Raw genomic sequence first — 12,253 nt, 5'->3', positions numbered from 1 at the left:
ATACTGAGATAAGTTAAATGATAGATATTCACTGAATATCTAGATCATTTCCAAATATGATAAAATACTGAAACATTAACTTCTGGGCATAGGTTTATCCACTTTGGCTTCCTTTACAGAGGAACTAAAGATACTTGGTTCTGCTAATAAATGTATTTTGTGCCACAGTGAAAAATTTACTATGAGGAAGAATAAACTTCCAGAAATTGTGAAATGTATTTATAAGTTTACCAGTCCACAAAATACTAATGTAACAGATTGCTTACTTCTTAGTTTTCAATAGGAATTAAGAATGCTAAAACACATGCATAATTAAAATTACTGGAAATAATATAAGGAACATCTTTATAAAAGAAAAGTAGTATGTGTTTATGGGTGAGAAAAGATACCTTTTGAATAATCTGCCTGGAAAGCAAAGACTTTGTGTCTTACCAAAATAATTTACTGTACTTCATGTTATGTTTATCTTAAGGAAATGCTCAATATTTTTTTTTCAATGAAAAATTTTATTTAGCTCAAATAAAATCAGACATGGAGCCCATTGCTTATTGAACTAAACCAGCACTGTCTTATCAGCTACAAGAGGGTTTTTTCACTTGATTTTTATTTTTCCAATTTGCCTGAAAATCCAATGAAGTTATCAAAATAAAAAGTAACTTCTCTTTATCAAACAGCAAAAAATTCATTACTCTATTCTATAACGTAATTGGAACTTAATACCACCCACCTCTCTTTTGCCAACTGTACAAAAAATTTTAACTTATTGTCAAATGCTGTTTTATTTATTGGAGAAGGCAGTGGCACCCCACTCCAGTACTCTTGCCTGGAAAATCCCATGGACGGAGGAGCCTGGTAGGCTGCAGCCATGGGGTCGCTAAACTTTCACTTTTCACCTTCATGCATCAGAGAAGGAAAAGGCAACCCACTCCAGTGTTCTTGCCTGGAGAATCCCAGGGACGGGGGAGCCTGATGGGCTGCCGTCTATGGGGTCGCACAGAGTTGGACATGACTGAAGTGACTTAGCAGTTTTATTTATAATGTGTACTTAGATTACAACATTTTAGTCACTAGAGTTATCATACTTATATTTGACAATTTTTAACAACAGCACTGCAAAATTATTAAAGAATGATAGGCACTAGAGGCCAATTATTTTAGACTATGCTTTTGATGAAGAGAAAGAAGAACTCTAAAATTATATGTAATGCCAAAAAATAAACACTTTCGATATGTTGAGGTTTTCAAGATTATTAGCAGGTTTATTTTTTCTCAAAAGCCTAGGCATATTTTTTTTAATAAATCTTTTTTTTTTTCAGGCTGCTTGCCACTCTATTTTTTAATTGAAGGACAATTGCTTTACAGAATTTTGTTGTTTTCTGTCAAACATCAACAAGAAAAGTATGGAATGCTTCACGAATTTGCATATCATCCTTGCACAGGGGCCATGCTAATCTTCTCTGTATCGTTCTAATTTTAGTATATGTGCTGCTAAGGCGCGCACAAAAGCCTAGTCATATTTTTTAAGACAGTTAATCTGCAAATAAAAAACCCTGAATTTTAAAAGACTAAGGATTTAGGGTTTTTACAACTCTGTAACTTTCTGTGCTTGCCTTCAAAGTCTTTACATGTTACTTTGGTTAAATAAATATTTTCAACAAACTTACCCAAAATCAAATTCTAAATTAATTTTTTTTTTTTACCTGGAACCAACTCTAGGATTTTCCAAAGGACCCCTAGAATATTTATTCTCTGTCCGTGTAAAAAGAAAAATGTTAAGCTAATTAGACTTATTTGATATTTTAAATTACAAAGGAAACACTGCCAAGTGATATTTAGCTTATCTTTGTAGGAGTACATTATTAGCCTAAGTGTTCCAGGAATTATAAACTTTCTATAAATCTGATATGCCTTCTATAAAGTTATCAGCCATAATTCTAGTTATTATCTTAAAAATATTGGGTGTCACAGAAATAATCAAATTTCTTTGTTGATTCCACTGTAATGAACTCTCATCAGATCTTCAGTTGTGGGCATTTTACAGTCCTTTGTCATTTACTTTTTTACTTTGTTGCTTTTGCGAAGATGAGATTCCTGGAAAGGACCTCATGGAGTGTTCTGGACCTCTATCATCACTGTCGAATTACAGGGTGTCACAACTTGGATACACAGTATTTCACAACTGAAGAAGGCCCCACCTAACACCTGGCCCTGTGTAAATGTGGAGACCTCAAATTCCAATTGACTATGGAGAGAAGTAGGCAACATTGAGGTAGACTGCTTTCTTCCAAGAAGTCAGATTAAGAACGTTTCTTCCCATTTCTCCTTTCTTGCCTTACCATTCTTTTTCGAATTCTTACATGATTCTTCTCTCCACCTTTTGCCTTGCTCTAGCCTGGAATGATAATTCTTCACACATCTCAGGTCATTACAAAGAAGGGTAAACTGACTCTTGGACTGGCTTTGATGCTGGTGAGCTTGTCCTTTCTGGTTGTCATAAACTTCTCCCTGATTTCTAACGCCTCTGTTTCTCTGGAACAAGCTCACTGATTAAACATTTCTGGGGAAGGGGTACATAGTTACACAAAATATATAAACAAGTCAACGGGTTTAAAGACGCCCCCAGTTTTCTAGCTGGATTGGATCATGGGGACCCTGGCTCAGGAGTACTCTCCAAACCATGACTATTATTTTGTTTCTAGTAATTATTATTGCCTCCCTAATAATCTGGGGTCTCCCAAAGTTTTAAATGCACGTAGGGAGCCGCTGATCAGCCAACAGATGGTTTCTCTCTGACTGAAAGGACGAAGAGAGAACAGAGGAATGGAATCAGCTCCAAGACATCACCTGACATCATCTCTTGTGACTACTACACTGAGAACAGAAGAGGCAATGGCGACTGAGGGTCATGTTGGTACTGGTGCTTTTTAAACATTTTTATTTATTTAATTTTTGGCTGCCCTGGATCTTCACTGCTACACGTGGCCTTTCTCTAGTTGTAGTGAACCAGGGCTGCACTCGAGCTGCGATGCATGGGCTTCTGATTGCAGTGGCTTCTCTTGTTGCAAAGCACGAGCTCTAGGGCATGTGGGCTCAGTAGTTGTGGCCCATGGGATTAGCTGCCCTGCCGCACATGAGATCTTCTTGGACCAGGGATCAAACCCACATCTCCCACACTGGCAGGCAGACTCTTAACCACTGAACCAGCAGGGAAGTCCAGTACTTATATTTTTGACCAAACCTTGTGAATGATCAAGACCAAGATCAAACCGCGTGAATGATCAAGAGAATGTTAAAAGGGAGAATTACTTCCCTGGCGGCTCAGATGATGAAGAATCTGCCTGTGGTGCAGGAAACCTGAGATGCATCCCTAGATCAGGAAGATCTCCTGGAGAAGGGAATGGCAACCCACTCCAGTATTCTTGCCTGAAGAATCCCATGGACAGAAGAGTCTGGTGGGCTACAGTCCATGGGGTCACAAAGAGTTGGACACGACTGAGCAACTAACACTGACATAAATTTGTATGACAAATATTGGAACCACTCCTGCCCAGGGTGCCAGAGCAACAAACCAAAACTCAGTAACTTTGGTGTCTCTATTAGTGTTCTGCTTGACCAGAAACATAGTATATCTACTCGGCCAATCCCCAAACACTAAGCCAGCCCTGGGCTCTATACTCACTTCATGGTTTTTCATTCATTTTCTATTTTTCTCTTCCTTGTTCCTTATTGTTTAGTTCAGCCCCATTTTGCAGTTTTTTAGATCCTTGGGCACAAACACTGGTCACTTCATGAAGAATGAGAATATGTTTTAACACTTACATTTTCTTCCTTAATCTTTTTTTTTTTTTTGACCTGCTGCTCAACTTGTGGGATCTCAGCTCCTAGACTAGGGATTGAACTTGGGCGATGGCAGTGAAAGCATGGAATCCTAACCACTAGGCCACCAGGGAATGCCCCTTAATCATTTGTTTTTTAACAGTACTACTGTGGGCAGGAATCCCTTAGAAGAAATGGAGTAGCCATCAGAGTCAACAAAAGAGTCTGAAATGCAGTACTTGGATGCAATCTCAAAAACAACAGAATGATCCCTGTTCATTTCTGAGGCAAACCATTCAATATCACAGTAATCCAAGCCTATGCCCCGACCAGTAATGCTGAAGAAGCTGAAGTTGAACAGTTCTGTGAAGACCTATAAGACTTTCTAGAACTAACACCCAAAAAAGATGTTCTTTTTCATTATAGGGGATTGGAATGCAAAAGAAGGGAGTTAAGAAATACCTGGAGTAACAAGCAAATTTGGCCTTGGAGTACAGAATGAAGCAAGGCAAAGGCTAACAGAGTTTTGCCAAGAGAATGCACTGGTCATAGCAAACACCCTCTTCCACCCACACAAGAAAAGACTCTATACATGGACATCACCAGATGGTCAATACCAAAATCAGATTGATTATATTCTCTGCAGCCAAAGATGGAGAAGCTCTATACAATCAGCAAAAACAAGGATGGGAACTGACTGTGGCACAGATCATGAACTCCTTATTGCCAAATTCTGACTTAAAGAAAGTAGGGAAAACCACTAGACCATTCAGGTATGACCTAAATCAAATCCCTTATGATTATACAGTGGAAGTGACAAATAGATTCCAGGAATTAGATCTGATAGACAGAGTGCCCAAAAAACTATGGATGGAGGTTTGTGACATTGTACAGGAGGCAGGGATAAGACCATCCCCAAGGAAAAGAAATGCAAAAAGGCAAAATGGTTGTCTGAAGAGGCCTTACAAAAGGCTGTGAATAGAAGAGAAGTGAAAGGCAAAGGGGAAAATGAAAGATATACCCATTTGAATGCAGAGTTCCAAAGAATAGCAAGGAGAGATAAGAAAGCCTTCCTCAGTCATCAGTGCAAAGAAATAGAGGAAAACAATAGAATGTGAAAGTCTAGAGATATCTTTAAGAAAACTAGAGATACCAAGGGAACATTTCATGCAAAGAGTGGCACAATAAAGGACAGAAATGGTATGGACCTAACAAAAGCAGAAGATATTAAGAAGAGGTGGCAAGAATACACAGAAGAACTATATAAAAGATCTTCACGACCCAGATAATCATTATGGTGTGATCACCCACCTAGAGCCAGACATCCTGGAATGTGAAGTCAAGTGGGCCTTAGGAAGCATCACTACGAACAAAGCTAGTGGAGGTGATGGAATTCCAGTTGAGCTATTTCAAATCCTAAAAGATGATGCTGTGAAAGTGCTGCACTCAATATACCGGCAAATTTGGAAAACTCAACAGTGGTCACAGGACTGGAAAAGGTCAGTTTTCATTCTGATACCAAAGAAAGGCTCAAACCACTGCACAATTGCACTTATTTCACATGCTAGTAAAGTAATGCTCAAAATTCTCCAAGCCAGGCTTCAACAGTATGTGAACTGTGAACTTCCAGATGTTCAAGCTGGTTTTAGAAAAAGCAAAGGAACCAGAGATCAAATTGCCAACATCCATTGGATCATTGAAAAAGCAAGTGAGTTCCAGAAAAACATCTATTTCTGCTTTATTGACTATGCCAAAGCCTTTGACTGTGTGGACCACAACAAACTGTGGAAAAATTTTAAAGAGATGGGAATACCAGACCAGGGAATACCTGATCTGCCTCTTGAGAAATCTGTATGCAGGTCAGGAAGCAACAGTTACAACTGGTCATGGAACAATAGACTGGTTCCAAATAGGGAAAGGAATATGTCAAGGCTGTATATAGTCATCCTGCTTATTTAACATGTATGCAGAGTACATCATGAGAAACGCTGGACTGGATGAAGAACAATCTGGAATCAAGATTACCAGGAGAAATATCAATAACCTCAGATATGCAGATGACACCACCCTTATGGCAGAAAGTGAAGAAGAACTGACGAGCCTCTTGATGAAAGAGAGTGAAAAAGCTGGCTTAAAACTCAACATTCAGAAAACTAAGATCATGGTCCCATCGCTTCATGGCAAATAAATGGGGAAACAGTGGCAGACTTTATTTTTTGGGGCTCCAAAATCACTGCACATGGTGACTGCAGCCATGAAATTAAAAAGATTCTTGCTCCTTGGAAGAAAAGCTATGGCCAACCTAGATAGCATATTAAAAAGCAGACATTACTTTGCCAACAAAGGTCCGTCTAGTCAAGACTATGGTTTTTCCAGTAGTCATGTATGGATGTGAGAGTTGGACTATAAAGAAAGCTGAGTGCGGAAGAATTGATGTTTTTGAACTGTGGTGTTGGAGAAGACTCTTGAGAGTCCCTTGGACTGCAAGGAGATCCAACCAGTCCATCCTAAAGAAAATCAGTCTAAAATATTCATTGGAAAGACTGATGTTGAAGCTGAAACTCCAATACTTTGGCCCCCTGATGTGAAGAGCTGACTCATTTGAAAAGACCCTGATGCTGGGAAACATTGAAGGCGGGAGGAGAAGGGGACGACAGAGGATGAGATGGTCGGATGGCATCACCAACTCAATGGACATGAATTTGAGTAAACTCCGGGAGTTGGTGATGGACACGGAGGCCTGTCGTGCTGCAGTCCCTGGGGTCTCAAAGAGTCGGACACACAAAGAGTCGGACACGACTGAGCGAACTGAACTGAACAGTACTAATCTGTTATAAATACTGAAGTAGTCACAGATTAAATAATGAGATGTGTTTTAAAACAATCCTATTGGATGGGGAAAGATTGACTAAACAGGATAGATAGATAGTATTTGGATTATTGTTGACACAAGCTAATGTATTGGAGAAGGCAATGGCACCCCACTCCAGTGCTCTTGCCTGGAAAATCCCATGGACGGAAGAGCCTGGTAGGCTGCAGTCCATGGGGTCGCGAAGAGTCAGACATGACTGAGCGACTTCATGGGGTCGCGAAGAGTCAGACATGACTGAGCGACTTCACTTTCACTTTTCACTTTCATGCATTGGAGAAGGAAATGGCAACCCACTCCAGTGTTCTTGCCTGGAGAATCCCAGGGACGGGGGAGCCTGGTGGGCTATGGTCTATGGGGTCGCACAGAGTCGGACACGACTGAAGCGACTTAGCAGCAGCAACAGCAGCTAATGTATATGAGGGTTCATTATACTATTCTCTCCATTTCTGTGAATGTTTGAAATGGTCTGTTAAAAAAAGAAAAATAATATGGGGCTTCTTAACAGAATTTCAAGCCAGTCATGATCCGTCCCTCCCCTCCCTTTTCCTTCAGTAAATTGGGTTGACTATTGCAGCATCCTCCTTTCTCGGTAATGGTTCGTTCCACTCTTCCGCGGTCTTTCCGTGGTTCTTTCCTCCTAGTTCCCGCGCTGTCCACCTCCCCCCACGCAGTCCCAATGGTTTAGCCTGGCTTTCCGGAGGAAACCCCGTGGGGCGGAGCAGGCGGTTTCTGCGAGTGGCCGCAGTCCCCTCCCCGGAGACCACTTGGACCGCTCCGCGTCGGGGGGTGGGCGGGTAATCTTGGGGCAGGACGCGAGTCTTGGGCTCCGATTGGTCACTGCCGGAGTAAACATCCGTCTGGGTGGGGCGGGACCGGAAGTGGAAGGCGAAGGCGGCGGCTGAGGCGGCTGTGGAGATTCTGGACTTGTACTTGGTACCTGCAAGTGCCATGTGCCGGGCTGAGCCGCGCTGAGGGGGCCGCGGGGCGCTGAAGGGGACGGGAGGCTGGGCCATGGCTGGCGCTCGGGCCGCCGCTGCTGCCTCGGCGGGGTCCTCGGCTTCTTCGGGCAGCCCACAGCCACAGGAGCCAGGACTCGGGGAGCTGCTGGAGGAGTTCTCCCGGACTCAGTACCGGGCCAAAGACTGCAGTGGGACGGGCGGCTCTAAGGTGAGTACGGAGCAGCAGTGAGCAGAAAGAGAAGGTCCCTGCCTTGGGAAGTAACTGAGGAAAGGCTGAGGTCAGGGGTGAGAGGACGGAAAGAGAGGGAAGTTCCCAGAGTCTGGACTTGGAGAGTAAGGGTCCGGGTTTAAATACCGAAAAGAGGAACTGGGGTCAGAGTGAACCAAGGAAGGACGACATTTTGGTTTGAGACAGAAAGGTTGGAGGTCAGGGATCAGCCCTGAGAGACCAAGTTCAGAGATTAGAGAGGGGGAGCTGAAGGGAGGGGATAATTCTCTTGCATCAGGTATGGGGACAAAAGCCCTCAAGTCTACTTTTTAAAGGCTAGAGGATTTCTGCAAGTCAGATAGAGATTAGAGTGAAGGTGCTGGAGGGCTGGTGCAGAATTGAGCAAAGAGGTAAACCGAGTTGTGTTGCCTCCTTAAACAGTCTCAGCATGACTTAGAATTGGATCCATCCCTTTATTTCCTTCTCCCATAGAGTAGGAAGACAAACCACACTCTCTATTCCTTTATCAAAAGCAAGTCTTAGTTCCTCTGTTTTTCTACCCTTGGGATTCCCTTCAGTCTCCTTATTGCTAGACCTGGAAAGCTTCCAGTGTGGTCACGCCATTTCCATCTTAGGCACTGCCTGGCAGTCTGATGGGAATCTTACTGACCCTACCATCTTTGATTCCTCACGTTCTTTCGGCAGGTTTAGCATCAGGTTTTCCAGTGAAATTCTCTTCCATGCAGGGCCATGAAACTCTGGTTTGGCTCCAGACCATCAGCATCACCTGGGGTGTTTATTAAAAATAAAGGTTACTTGGTCCCACCCAGTCCTACTGAGTTAGTATTTCTGAGGTTGGGAACCTGGAATTTGTAATTTTTAATAGGCTTCTTAATGATGTTCATGTCCCTTCAAGTTTGAGGATTCCTCATTCCTGTGAGTTTTTCCCACCCCATTGATCTTTTGGGTGGTTACAGGGTCAGTGGTTTTCCTGGGCCTCTTTTCATTTTACACACGCATGAAAATCAGTGTTGTAAAAAGTTATGTCTGACTTTCACTCCAGCTGGCGTTAAACTTTCTGATCTTTTGCAGGCTTGTTGAGATGTTGCGGGTTTTATGTCCTTCTTCTATGGGGCCTTTCCCGAAATTAGCAAAATAAGAGCAGTTTTAAGGGAGCTGTTCCTTCTATTTCATAAGCAAATTGTAAGGAGACACCTTTGTCTGCAGCTTCTACTCATTACACTAATTAGAGCTTCTGGGTACTGTTTTATGACTGGAGAATTGAGAAGCATCTGGAGCCAAAGGAAGATAATGTATTGATGCTGGTTAAAATAACCTAGAGCAAAGGTTCTTAATACTTAGGGCCTGTGGACCCCTTTGAGAATCTCGTGAAAGGTGTAATCCTCTCTTTGGATGCCTAAGAAACACAGTTTCACCACAACATTGAGGGCTTCAGAGTCCCTCCCTGCCCCCACCAAAGTTTATTACATGGGTTCATGAACTGCACGTTGAGGGCCTATGACCTAGCAACAGGTCTCTTCCTTGTATTGCATTATAATTATAGAGGGAAAGGTTATTCCCAGAGATTTCTCCAGGGTGGGACCCGCCTAATTCTGAATCCCAGAATCTTCTTTATGTTCATATCTCCTCCTCTGTGCAGGTTGAACGCATTGAGAAGAGGTGTCTGGAGCTGTTTGGCCGAGACTACTGTTATAGTGTGATCCAGAATGTGAATGGGGATATCTGTGGCCACTACCCACAGCACATTGTGTTCCTGGAGTATGAGAGTTCGGAGAAGGAGAAAGACACGTGAGCATCATGTCACCAAGGCATCCCCTTCTGGGAAGGCCTTGACATCTCATCCCCAGGGTCAGGAAAGTCTGTCATTGGGCAAGGCAGACTCGCTTTTCCCAGATGTTAAGCCTTGTTGGCATCCTGATAGCACAGCATAGAAGAAGAAGCTGAAAGTCACAGTCCTGGTCTCCTATTTTACTCCCACCCTATCAGTCATTGTCCTAAGACAGCTGACTCCATGCCCCACCTCCCTAAACCTCAGCGTTTCCTTTTTTTAAGAGTGAGTGGGAGGTATGCTTTGCAGACATGCTTAAGGGTATGTACTTGTATAGAGCTTAAAGGTCAAAAGCTTAAAGCTTGAGGTCAGTGTACTTGCTGACTGCATCACTAACTTGGGCAAGTTGTTGAACTGCTTTGGCTCTTAGTTTCCTCATCAGTCTCTATCTCTATTTACAAAAGTGACTAGTGCAATCCCTGCTGATAAATGGGACTATTCCAAGCTTGATGTGTGTGCTCTAAGAGTTAGAAATAAGTGCTGCTGTATATTGAGGACCTACCAAAGCCCGGGTGCTTTTCTGTGAGGTAACAGTTCACCAGGTACTAGTGACACAGAGCACCCAGCACAGGATGCAGCCCGTAGGCAGTAAGTAAACGGTAGCAGTTGTTGGCGGAGAAGGCAGTGGCACCCCACTCCAGTACCTCTTGCTTGGAAAATCCCATGGACGAAGGAGCCTGTTAGGCCGCAATCCATGGGGTCGCTAAGAGTCGGACACGAATGAGTGACTTCACTTTCACTTTTCACTTTCATGCATTGGAGAAGGAAATGGCAGCCCACTCCAGTGTTCCTGCCTGGAGAATCCCAGGGACGGGGGAGCCTGGTGGGCTGCCGTCTATGGGGTCGCACAGAATCGGAAACGACTGAAGTGACTTAGCATAGCAGTTGTTGGACACTGATAAGTGATCAGACTTATTACTTATAAGGCTTATAAGTAATAATAAGTACTTACAAGAGGCTTATAAGGCTCTAGGAAGTGCTTTATGTTGATCTCAAAGTTTGTTCTGCTAGACTTCCTGCTTGCTGTTGATTTTAAGGGAATTCCAGGAGGTGTTGCCAACAATATCTGAAACTCTGGCCCCAGGGAAGCACTGTTATGAGAAAGGCTACAGTAGAGTCATTCTACGGGGTGCAGCAGGCCATCATTGCTCACAGCACTGCTCAGAGCTCACTGGCTAGAGATTCTCAGTCCTAGGTTCCAGAGCCACTGAATCAAAATCATGGCATAACAAGATGGCCCATACATACATAGAGGCTGGAGAAGTGCTGCTGTAGACAAGTTGGGGAGAAGGGTAGATCCTGCCTCGTGTGTGTGTTTGGGGAGACCCTGTGGTGGAGATGCCTTTCAGCTGGAATTGCACAGACAAGTAGAAATGTCCCTTAAATGTCCCTAGTTAGGGACTAGCTTGTATAGGGTCTTGATCATTGGTCCAAGGAGTGCAGACTTGTGGGTGTTAGTGGTTCTTGGGCTAGTACCCTCTGAGCACTCATTGAAATCACAGATTCCAGGGGCCCTAAATCAGAATTTCTACATCACAGAGAGCTTCCTAGATGACTCCTTTGCTATAACCTGGAACCACAGGGAGCCAGAGAGGGCTTTCACATAGACAAATTTGCTCATGTGTAAGATGGGAGACATGTAAGTGTGCCTTCTAACCAGGTCGAGGTGGCGTTCCCTGAGAAAAAGGAACTTACTGGGGGAATTAATTGTATGTAGATCATAGCACGTGTATGCCTGCCTCTTCTTTCTATCACTGCCAGGAAGCTTCCACTTTACCTAGCAGAGTCTCTCTTTCCAGGCCAGGACCACCACAGTATATCGCTAACCCTAGAGTTATAGTCTGTTTTTACTTTTCACTTCTTGCAAGGCCTCAAGGTGATACTAAGTGGGCCATGTCTGTTGAAGAGCAGGGAATATGTGCATGTGTAGGTGAGAAGAAATAGAACTTTTTGCTTTACATGCCTGGATTTGGTGTTACTATGACACTAGTTAGACTGAGTTGCACAGGGTAGAACTGGATTCAGGAAGTGGTTTGGTTCTATTAATCCACCTCCCCAGTTTAGCCCGTCATCTGGGAAGAGAAGCCTGGATGGGGCTGTCTGAATGGCCAAGATGTGTGTTTATCAGCAAGACAAACTGCTGCCATGGGCCACATCTCAGGGATCTAGTTGGAGACCCTGCCAGAGATATGAAATCCTTACCTTTAGGTCTGGTCGGTAACACAGACCAATAAATGAGCAATGATTGTAACAAAGGCCAGAATTAGGGCAGGTATAGGTGAGGCATTGGGAGACAAAGTTAAAATCCTGCACTTGATAATTCCCACTGGTATGTGAGCGTAGGGTAGGGGGGTTCCCTCATACCACTGATTTTCAAACATCAGCTGTGTGTTCTACAATTCAACTCAACTCTGACACCATCTACCCAGAGATAGCTTCAGATCTTACAGGTTAAGGGCTCAGTCCCACAAGACAAACATAAATACATAGCCCAGTTTCATTCCTTCGAATAAAAGTATCATGTGTCAGACACAGCCCAGTGCTTAGCA

The 12,253-nt window shown here is 43.4% G+C and overlaps 1 protein-coding gene and 1 non-coding gene across 5 annotated transcripts in view; one reads left to right on the top strand and one right to left on the bottom strand.

The window, feature by feature from the left end:
* Positions 1 to 1,394: 1,394 nt before the first annotated feature.
* Positions 1,395 to 1,501, bottom strand: LOC112443539 (U6 spliceosomal RNA). The gene has a single exon (XR_003031951.1). It is a non-coding gene; the product is annotated as a U6 spliceosomal RNA (small nuclear RNA).
* Positions 1,502 to 7,562: 6,061 nt separating this feature from the next.
* Positions 7,563 to 12,253, top strand: part of MTMR14 (myotubularin related protein 14) — a 44,571-nt gene continuing 39,880 nt past the window's right edge. For 3 of the 4 annotated variants that reach the window (XM_005222448.5, XM_059879620.1, XM_005222451.5), the window contains exons 1-2: positions 7,563 to 7,855; positions 9,516 to 9,664. In XM_005222448.5, coding sequence (XP_005222505.1) covers positions 7,700 to 7,855; positions 9,516 to 9,664 — 305 coding nt within the window. In that variant the 5' untranslated portion in view covers positions 7,563 to 7,699. The remainder of the gene's footprint in view (positions 7,856 to 9,515; positions 9,665 to 12,253) is intronic. The other variant, NM_001100364.1, reaches the window with a different exon arrangement.

This window comes from Bos taurus, chromosome 22 (genome assembly GCF_002263795.3).
Source record: "Bos taurus isolate L1 Dominette 01449 registration number 42190680 breed Hereford chromosome 22, ARS-UCD2.0, whole genome shotgun sequence".
Lineage (NCBI taxonomy): Eukaryota > Metazoa > Chordata > Mammalia > Artiodactyla > Bovidae > Bos > Bos taurus.
The sequence above is the reverse complement of the archived record's forward strand: the minus strand, read 5'-3'. Positions and strand labels throughout refer to the sequence as shown.